The sequence below is a fragment of the Artibeus jamaicensis genome, unplaced genomic scaffold (genome assembly GCF_021234435.1).
Source record: "Artibeus jamaicensis isolate MK-2021 breed Jamaican fruit bat unplaced genomic scaffold, CSHL_Jam_final contig_525, whole genome shotgun sequence".
In the NCBI taxonomy this organism is placed as follows: Eukaryota; Metazoa; Chordata; class Mammalia; order Chiroptera; family Phyllostomidae; genus Artibeus; species Artibeus jamaicensis.
The window spans coordinates 10,722,963-10,733,513 of record NW_026521874.1 but is presented as its reverse complement, the minus strand read 5'-3'; the positions used below and the strand labels follow the sequence as shown (position 1 = coordinate 10,733,513).

General features: G+C 46.2%; 1 protein-coding gene across 1 annotated transcript; it reads left to right on the top strand.

Annotated features, from left to right (window-relative positions):
• Window positions 1-5,208: 5,208 nt before the first annotated feature.
• On the top strand, window positions 5,209-10,270 carry PLA2G1B (phospholipase A2 group IB). Its single transcript, XM_037156270.2, has 4 exons — window positions 5,209-5,281; window positions 6,862-7,024; window positions 7,500-7,627; window positions 10,062-10,270. The coding sequence occupies exons 1-4, from the start codon at window positions 5,248-5,250 to the stop codon at window positions 10,181-10,183; spliced, it is 447 nt and encodes a 148-aa protein (XP_037012165.2). The 5' UTR covers window positions 5,209-5,247; the 3' UTR covers window positions 10,184-10,270.
• The last annotated feature ends 281 nt before the right edge of the window (window positions 10,271-10,551 follow it).

The window sequence follows — 10,551 nt, the reverse complement described above, 5'->3', positions numbered from 1 at the left end:
TTTCTCTACATCAACAGCAGTAAGTCAAGGAAGCCCAGTCTGGCCACCTCTCTTTGACACATCATTGGTGAGCACCAGAGCAATTAGACGAGAAACAAGAAAAAAGCCATCCAAATCGAACAGGAAGAAGTAAAATTATCTCTGTTTGCAGATAATATGATCTTATATGTAAAAAAAACTCTAAAGATTCCACCAAAAAACCCCTTAGAATAAAAGAATTTAGCAAAGTTGCAGGATATAAAACCACACAAAAATCAATCATGTTTCTACCATTAGCAGTGGACAACCAGAAAAAAATTAAGAAAACAATTATATTACAATAGCATTGAAATGTAGAAATAAACTTAAGCAAGGAGGTGAAAGACTTGTACCATGAAAACTACCAAATATTGCTGAAAGAAAGAAGATGCAAGCAGAGAGACATCCTGTGTCCATGGATTAGAAGACAATGTTAAGATGTCCATACTACCCAAAGCAATCTGAAGATTCAGGGCAATACCTATCAAAGCCCCAATGGACCTAAAATTCATACGGAATTTCAAGGGACCCCAAATAGGCCAAGCAATTTTGAAAGAGTTGGTGGGTTCACGCTTTCTGATTTCAAAATATATCAAACGTTATAGTCATCCAAACGGTGAAGTACTGACATAAAGACAGATGAGCTGATGGAAAACGATAAGACAACCCAGCCAGAAACCCTCACTAATATGGGCAAATGACCTCCGACAAGGGTGCCAAGGATACCCAGTGTGGAAATGACAGTTTCCAAGGAGAGGAATCAGGAAAAATTGAAAGCTACACACAAAAGAATGGAGTTGGACCCTTACTTACCAAGTGCCATCTACAAAAATTAACTCAAAATGAATTGACCTCAGTGTAAGACCTGAAACTATGAGATTCCTAGAAGAACACAAGGAAAGCTTCATGGCATTGGATTTGGCAATATTTTATTAGAAAGGACGTCAAAAAGCATAGGCAGCCCTGGGTGGTGTAGCTCAGTGGATTGAGCACTGGCCTGCAAACTAAAGGGTTGCTGGTTTGATTCCCAGTCAGGGCACATACCTGGGTTGTGGGCCGGGTCCCCAGTTGGGGATGTGTGAGAGGCAACCACACATTGGTGTTTCTTTCCCTCTCTTTCTCCTTCCCTTTCCCTCTCTATAAAAATAAAGAAATAAAATATGTTTAAAACGCATAGGCAACAAAAGCAAAAACAGACGTGTGGGACTAGGTCAGACTTACAGACTTTTGTGCATCAAAGGACACAGCAGAGAGGAAGGCGGCCTGGGGGATGGGAGAAGAGGTTTGCGAACGGTCCAGAGTGAGGCCAGCCCCCAGAATATTTAAAGAACTTCTCCAGATGGATAAGGGAGGTAGAGAATGGACGCTGCTGGGAAAGTTACAAGTCCGTCATAAAAAACCAGAGGCTGAGGAGGGTGGCTTTGGTGTGGGAAAAGGTTCAGGGGCGTCCACAGTTTGGTGTCTCTGGGCCACGCGGGAAGAAGAGTTGTCTTGGGCTGCACAGTAAATAACACAAACACTAATGAAAACTGATGAGCAAAAATAAATAAATAAAAGGTTTTTAAGTTAATTTACAATTTTGTGCTGGACCGTATTCACGGCTATCCCAGGCCGCATGAGGCCCGAGGGCCACAGGTTGGAACCCCTGGCAGACACTTGGAGGTGCTAGTTCAGTGGAATAGCACTTGACCGTGGCCTAGCCTGTGGGAAGGTATCTTTCCTGGCACAGCCTTCAAGGGATGTTTGCTGCTGCTGCTGATTTTATTATTATTATTATTATTATTATTATTATTATTATTATTTTATTACTATTATTAGCAGCCCTGGACTAAGAAGCAGGTACACAGGTTGAAATCCTACCTTTCAAGCTGTGTGACTTTAAGCAAGTTACTGAAGCTCTCTGAACCTCTTTTATCATCTGTGAAAAGGGGAAGAGGAGGAAACAATAGTAGCTAGGCCAGGAGATTGGGATTAGGCTGAAAACACACACAGACACACACACAAAGCCCTCGCACAGCGGCCAGCATAGAGAAGCACGCACCAAATGGTAGCTGCCTTGACACGTTTTCTGGAAGCAGGAGCCTTGTCTTTTAGGAACTAGGTCGATGTGACCTTGCTGGAGTGTGGGTATGCTGTCATCTGAAGGAGCCAAGAAGCTATCCTTAGCTGTTCTTTCCACTGGAAGGTGTGTTTTTCCCAGGCTGGGAGAAGCTGTGCTGGACACACCTGTGCGTGCACGTGGGGCAGCAGGAGGTCATGGCACAAAGGGGCTTAGTGGGTTCCCCGTGACCTGCCAAGTCTATTCCTTGGCCACCTCTGTGTTCCCTGCAGAGGTCTGGATTGTCTCATTTAGCAGGTCTCTTTCCAGGAAAAGAAAGTTCTAGTAGCTGCCTGACCTTCCCCTGCCAGGTGCTCTGCCTAAGCCCCAGCAGGAATTTCACATGGGAATTTGTGCAGCCTGCCTTTGTGGAAAGCCTCCAGCTGGCGGAGGCAGGGGGACGGTGGGGAGAGAAGGAGAGAAGTGGGTAAACCTCCTTCGGGCCCCCAAGGGCTTTCCACACTCCCACCCACTACTACAATCCCCTGTCACGAGGTGATACTATAGTATAAGCACCAGATCTAACTCACATCTTGGTCCTGCTGTGTGACCCTGGGACAGTTTCTTAACCTCTCTGAGCCTCAGTTGTCTTCGCTCTAAAATGGAGTTTGCAGTTGGACCTACCTTAGAGGTCTGTGCCAGGTACTTAGTACGGGACCTGGAATAGAGTTAGTGTTCAGTGAAATGGTAGTTAATACTATTGGCCTTAGAGGATTTTTGGCCTACCAGCTACACCTCCTTTCTCAGGCCACCTTCAACAGGGACCAGTGCCTGCTCCTCCGTGTCATCCTGACCCCCAAAGAACCCACAGAAGGGGGACTGAGCGTTCTGCTGGCCGTCCCTTCCCTTTCCTTAAGCAGCTGTCACTCATTCCGGAGGCTGAACAGGCAGGGCCATGCGTCAGCTCATGTGGGGTTCTGAGCTAACCCCACTGTCCCTCTCGTAACTCTCACAGCCCCCACTGGTCTCCGGCCGGGCACTGAGACGGCTTTGTGACATCCTGAAGAGCAAGCCGCCCCACAGAACCTTTTCTGATGATGAAAACCCTCTATTTCTGCGCTGTCCAATACAACAGCCACTCACTGGCCATGTACGTGTAGCTGTTGAACACTTGAAATGGGGCTTGTGCAACTGAAAAACGGATTTTAATATTCTTTAATTGCAATGAATTTGAATAGCTACTTGTGGCTAATGGCTGCCATTGGACAGATGCAGAAACTGATGAAGAGAGAGGTGGCAGAAAATCAATCGCCTTGCCTTCCTGGGCCTCCATTTCCCCGTCTGCTTATTAAAACCTGTCTGGTGTTAGCTCATAAGCTGAAGGACCTTTCCTGGGACTCCTGGACCCGAGATGAGACAGAGAAGCCCTTCCGGATGGATTTCTTTTTCCTTGGCCCTGGTTCACGTTCAAGGGAAAGGTACAGCGAGGTGGGATCCTGAGGGCATGAGCGGAGGCCACGGCGCTGACTCACACACAGCATAACCTTGCCCAGGCTGCAGGGTTCAGCTGGAAGTGGCAGGTGTGGGTTCGTTGCTGCTCGTGGCCACTTGCAGCTCTACCTCGGGCTGAGTCGCGGTGTCCGCACCTGGAGAGTGACTGAGGTGCCTCCAGGATGAGATGATTCAACAAAACGGCCGCGTGATGGAAACGAACTTCACCTCCGTGAGCGCCCCCCTCCCCAAACCTGTAACCAGCCCTGCAGGTTAATCAAACATCAGACACATTCCAGCGGAGGAGCCCCCTCTGATACACCTGACCTCTGTCCCTCAGACTGTCAAGGTCATCAACAAGGGAGTCTGAGAGACTGCCACAGCTCAGCGGGGCCCAAGCAGGCATGACAACCTAAAAGAATGTGCTATCTTGGGTTGGAGAGTGGAGCGGAAGAAGAGCATTTGGTAAAAACTAAGGAAATATAAATAAGCTGTGGGTTTGGGTTTATCAATACTATATTTGACAATAATAATATTTTAATAATGGTTCATTAGTCATAACAAATTACCATAGTAGCATGAGGTTAATAATAATGAAACTATGAGAGCAGATGGGGCAGGGTGGGTCGGACAGTATGTGGGAATTCTGCTCAAGAAAAATGAGTAAGTGAATAAATAACATACGAACACAGGGTCACTGCAGAGATCACATGGGAACTCAGTGGGAAGACACAGAGAAATCAGTTATTAAAAAAGGTGCATATTACGTGAAACATCCAGAACAAGTAAATCTACAGAGAGGAACAGCGGACTGCAGTTGCCTGGGGTTGAGAGAGCGCGGTGGCTGATGGGCACTGGGTTCCCTCTGGGGAGGGGAAATGCTCTGGGACCAGATTGAGATGGTGGTCGCTGCACACTGGGAAGGCGCTGCAGGCCGCTGAACTGTTCGCTTTCAAAACAAAATGGTTAATTTTCTGCGATGTGCATTTCACCCCCAAAATGTTATACTGACACTGGATAGGACAGTTCTAAAATGCTTTTTCATTCTACAAGACTTTGGGGTTTTTTTCTCTGGGGGGTTTTCTTACAAACCCACAGTGGGAAATGGGGGAAGGAGTGGTATTGGTATGACGGGTGGGGGGGGGATGAAACACGTGCCTCAGAATCAGACATACCTGTATGAACCCCTTCTCTGCCATTCACTAGCTGTGTGATCTGGAGCAAGTTCCTTCACCTCTCTGAATCTGTTTTCTCACCTGCAAAGTGCCCGATTGATGGCACCATTCGATGAGACCCCCTGCTCACACCCAGGCACGTGAGAAGACGGGGAGGAGCGGTCACTCCCTCCCTGTCCTCTTCTCCCAGTTGTTCAACGGGGTCGATGGCTTTGCCACACACACCCCCAATGATGAAACTGGGCTGAGTGCCAAGGGGTGGGAATGAAGGCCAAGATTCCAAGGTGTGAGACTTCAGAAATAACCACTTTCATTAGAAAGTACTGATGACCAATTACCTCCACTATTTCCATGACCTCTTACTGGCAGGGCTTACTTGTCACTCACCCAAAATAGATAAGCTCAAGGACAATCCAAAGTCAGCAGGTAGAAAGGCAAACACTACAGCCTTATCTTGGGGCCTCAGGGTGACTATAAGCAGGGTGGCCTTAAGTCCTTCATCACTCTCGCTAGCTTCAGAACGAGATGAAACTCCTTGTACTGGCTGCTCTGCTCACAGGTAAGCAAGTCTTTCCAGCTCCCTCCACCTCCTTGGCTAAGATCTCAGCCCTCTGGGATGGGGGCCACAGGTCCCAGGGCTGGCCAGACCTGGAGTCTTTCTTCAGAGCTTCCTGTAGGGCATAAGAGCTCCCACACTGGGATTTCCTCAAATCCACTTCCCACCCCAGCTGGCACCTTTTAATTTTTAGGTTTGAAGTTTAAATTCAGACAACCCTTTTCAAAAAGTCCCCCTGTCCATCTAGACTAAGAAAGAAGACCCCTTTCTTTCTCGCTGCCATATTGCCTCGGTACTAGGTCCTCCTGGCAACCCATCTTTGCTTGCAATTTGTATCTTGTTCCTTTTTTTTTTTACCTCACCCACATGGGCTTCATGAGAACAGAGGTATTAAAATCCCACCGCATTTATCCTTCCTTCATTCATTTATTCAACATCGATGGTATCAGAGCCGCCAAGGTATCAAACTCTGGCCTGAGACTGAGATCTGAGACGAATGAATGAGTCACGCTCCTGGTCCGAGGCGTGTGCGCGCACACACACGCACAGTAGCTTTATTCGGATCTGGCCTCTGCAAACACAGAGCTGGTGGGATTAGAGAGAGAGAAAAGGGAAGCAGGAGTGGGGTCTGAGATGGGCCAGGGTAGCCAGCCACTCCCATCTGAGCAGGCTCCAGGCCTCTGCTCCTGGACGCAGCTCACAGGGAACAGTGACCAGCTGCTGCCCCTCCTTTGCTCTGGGGTTTGAGCACCCGGAGAGACTCCAGTGTCCCAGCAGACCAAACAAAGGGCAAGGCAGGGGACAAAGAGATGATACTGGTGGCTCAGTTGGGGGGGATGTGATTCTGTGATGAGAAAGTCGCTGATTCACCTCCTAGTCAGGCTGCAGGTTCGGTCCCTGGTCGGGGCACGTTCGAGAGGCAACCCAGCTGATGTTTCCCTCTCACACAGATGTTTCTCTCCCTCTTTCTTCCTCCTATCCCCTCTCTCTAAGAAACAATTAAGTAAAAAAAAAATTAATGAAAAAAGCACTAATATATGTTATAACATAAAGGAACCTCAAAAACATGCCAAATGAAAGAAGCCCGTCACGAAAGGTCACAGATGGTATGGTTCCATTCATATGATGCATTCAGAATAGGCAAATTCATAGAGACAGAAAGCAGAATAGTGTTTGCCAGAGGCGAGGGGGGAAAGAGGAGCTTTTGCTAATTGGTATAGGGTGCTCTTGTGGGGAATGATAAAAATGTTCTGGAATTAGTGGTGATATTTTCGTAACTCAGTGAACTTACTAAAAACTACTGAATTGTACACGTTAAGTGGCTAAACTAGTAAATTCTTTGTTATGTGACTTCGATGTCAATTAAAAATATATTTTTTAAGTTTTCATTGTAAAAGTCCGTAGTCACTTTGCCAGGTTTGTTTTGTCCAGCTCTCTTCTGAGGAGGCAGCTGGCAGCCCGGGGCGGGGGCGGGGTGGGGGGCAGCGTGAGGCCTGAGCGAGCAGCAGGCAGGCAGTGGGGAGCCTGGGGTGCGGGCAGAGCGCACCAGGACGAATCTGAACTCCAGCTGTGTCTTCCTGCAGTGGGCGCCGCCGCAAAGGACGGCATCAGCCCGCGGGCGGTGTGGCAGTTCCGCAAGCTGATCAAGTGCGCGATCCCTGGAAGCCACCCCTTGAAAGAGTACAACAACTATGGCTGCTACTGTGGTCTGGGTGGATCCGGCACCCCTGTGGATGAGCTGGACGCGTGAGTGATTGATCTGCAGGGAGAGTGCAGTGCTGGGGGGGGGGGGGGGGAGTTTAGGGCACGAACCAAGGATATCACAAAGAGGCACAGAAAGGGGATTTGCATATTTTCTAAGGATAACGTATTTTCACCTCTTGTCATATAAACGAGTATGTGCCAAGAGAATATTGAATCCAACACTCCCTATTGGGGATGAAAAAAGGAACGTCGATGTGAGGTAGTGGGTGCTGCTGCCCTCTAGTGGCAGAATGTTGCAACACAAAACATAAGAATGGACTGTATTCCTGCAACTATTTTTTAAATCGCCTTCAAAAAACATGATAAAGAGACAACATTTTTCAAGCCAAAGAACCAAACTCTCCCGCAGCATGTCAGCTCAACACATCCCCACCTGTTCTGAGAGAGCACGTGCAGGCTGACCTGCTGCCCAGGCACCCGCTCCTGCCTTAGTTCTTCTGTTCCTGCCCTTCCCCAGGTGCTGCCAGAGACACGACAACTGCTACGACCAAGCCAAGAAGCTGGACAGCTGCACATTCCTGCTGGACAACCCGTACACCAAATCCTACTCCTACTCATGTTCTGGCACAGAGATCACCTGCAGCAGTACGTTTACCCCCTTGTTGGTTTGTGGGCCCTCAGTAGGCCAGAGGGGACACAATAGTTATAATAGCTACCGTTTATTGATTATGTTCTCGGTGCCAGGAAGTGTACCATTATTATCTCTGTTTTACAGTTGAAGAAACTAAGGCTTAGAAGGCTAAGCCATTTGCCCAAGGGCATACAACTTGTAAATAGTGGTGTTTGGTTTTTGAACATAGGTGTGTACAACTCTAAAGCTTCTGCTCTTAACTGCCATGTTATACTGTTCGGTTATTTCATGAAAAGAGTTCAGAACTAGTATTGATTAGGTTCTTATCACATGCGAGGTACTAGGTGAGGTATGCTTGTGAGGTGGGTTTTATTAACCCCACGTTACAGGTTAGGAAACCGAGGCTCGAAAATAGTCACTTGCCCCAAATCACACAGCTGATGAGTGACAGGGTCAGCATTTGAACTCAGTTGCTTTTTAGTTAAATTCTCTGGTTTTAACCAATAAACTGTGCAGCAGTTATGCTGAAATGTGCCGCCTCCCTGAAAGCAGTTCTGAAGAGTAGACAATTCAGAGAGATGAAGGGGATTGTCCCTCCTGTGCAAACATCAGAATAACCATAATTCAAGTCCAAAAGTGCCGAGAAAAATGTTATCCAGAATCCCACCACCATAAAAGATAAACAGCTTCATGCCGCCATGTTCCTTTTTGCCCTTCCCATTCCCCCGAGGAAACACGCAAACATACAGTTTTGCAAATAATTTATTTTTTTAAAAAGACTTTATTTATCTAGAGAGGGGGAGGGAGAGAGAAAAGAGGGAGAGTGCTGACTGGTATGGCTCAGGGCATCATCTTGCAAACTGAAAGGTCGCTGGTTTGCTTCCCAGTAAGGGCACGTGCCTGGGCTGCAATGGATGGGGATGTGAGAGAGGCAACAGATCAATGTTTCTCTCACACATTGATATTTCTCTCCCTTTCTCTCTCCCTCCCTTCCCCTGTCTCTAAAAATAAGTAAATAAATAAATAAATCTTAAGAAAAGAGAGAGAGAGAGGAAGAAACATTCGGACGTCAGAAATGTCAATCAGTTGTCTCTCTCGTGTGCCCCAACCAGGGGACTAAACCCGCAACCCAGGCATGTGCCCTGACCAGGAATCAAACCAGCGACCTTTTGCTTTGCAGAATGACACCCAACCAACTGAGACACACCAGTCAGGGTGCAAATGATTTATCTTTAATGCAGCTGCCCTCCCTACCCAACCAGGTCAAGGAATCTGTATCACAGAATGTTTATTCATAGTCATTAACAATAACTTGCTAAATAACCACCTCACTGTGCACTTTTATAATCTAATCACTAATTTATGCTTTAATGGACATTCACTGGGGAAAAAAAAGCATTTGTGGTTTTTAAAAGAAAGGAGCAGAGAAAAACAAAATTTCAATGAGATTGAGGAAGGTAAGCAGAGCTGCACAGTCAAATTATGGATAATGAAGTTCACGTGCGTTTTCAATGTTATCTGTGCCGTTTCTTTCGGTTACAAAAGCAGACAAGGCCAAAGTAATGAAATATCAGACTCTATAGAAACACATGTCATGGAAAGTGGAAGGCACCTAAAATTCTACTACCCATAGACAACCAGCTAGATATACATCCTTTCAAATTTTGTAGGCTTTACTAGTTATTTGTTCCTTTAATAAAATCTTGGAAATATTTCCACAGATAGACATGCTGAATTCTTTTAAATGTCTGTATAATATTCTATTTTTAAATATTTTATTTATTTATTTTTAGAGGGAGAATAAGAGAAGGAGAAAGAGAGGGAGAGAAACATCAATGTGTGGTTGCCTCTTGCATGCCCCCTACTGGGGCCTTGACCTGCAACCCAGGCATGTGCCCTGACTGAGAATCGAACTGGAGACCCTTTAGTTTACAGGCCTGTTCCCAACCCACTGAGCTACACCAGCCAGGACTCTATTTTTTTAAATATGTGCTCTAAGGTAGAAAAATCGGCTTACTAAACTTCAGTAAGTTGAAATGTAAAATACTTCGCTGCCGTAAGTGTATGTTTAGTGTTTTCCATATGGTTTATAATTGCCTGCCTATGTTATTGGAGATCTGCAGCTCTATGGGTTTTATAAGCAGGGAGCTCATTTTGGGGCGCAAAATAGACTTTTCAAAAGGCAGCACTCACACCTAGGACCACAAGATGAAACACAGGTTGCCCAGTTAAATTTGACTTTGACGTAAACAATAAACAATTTTTTAGTTTATGTCCCAAACACTGCATTCATTATTTATCTGAAATTCTGGTATTTTAATTGCTTCATCTGTCAACCCTAAATTTGCACTGACGGAATAGTGACTGAATTATCCCAGTTAGTTTTTCCTGCCCGTGGGTTGTGCAAAGCAAGATCCAACTTGGCTCAGTTCTCTTGCTCTTTTCCAGGCAAAAACAAACCATGTCAGGCCTTCATCTGCAACTGTGACCGCACTGCTGCCATCTGCTTTTCAAAGGCCTCATACAACAAGAAGTACAAGAATCTGGATGAGAAGTACTGTGAAAACTAAGTATTGCCCCTTTAAAGCATCATCCCTGTGACCTTCACCTTCCACTTCACCTTTATATTGCTCCAGTAAAGCACGCTGTTGAAAGGCTTCATGTTTGGAAATTCATTTATTCTCTAGCTACTAAACATGACTAAGTCTCTTCCTAGTCCTTTGTGAGCATCACTCCTTCCAGCCTTGGAAGTTGAATCACACAGGATGTGTCCAGGATGTGAGCACCATGAGACCCAAACAATGAACCACCACTGAGTATTTACTGTGTGTGAGGATGGCATGTCTCAAAATTCTCTGGATATCCCATGAAGTTTTGACACTATTAGCAAATCCTACCTTTCCAAGTTAAGGTTCAATAGGAAAGGTTGCCTGCCCAG

What these genes read in the sequence shown, in the direction of transcription:
- PLA2G1B (XM_037156270.2), top strand. Translation starts at nt 5,248, where the DNA reads ATGAAACTCCTTGTACTGGCTGCTCTGCTCACAG. An exon ending in CCTGTGGATGAGCTGGACGC is followed by an intron (nt 7,025 to 7,499) that starts GTGAGTGATTGA and finishes GCCCTTCCCCAG; the next exon opens with GTGCTGCCAGAGACACGACA. An exon ending in CACAGAGATCACCTGCAGCA is followed by an intron (nt 7,628 to 10,061) that starts GTACGTTTACCC and finishes GCTCTTTTCCAG; the next exon opens with GCAAAAACAAACCATGTCAG.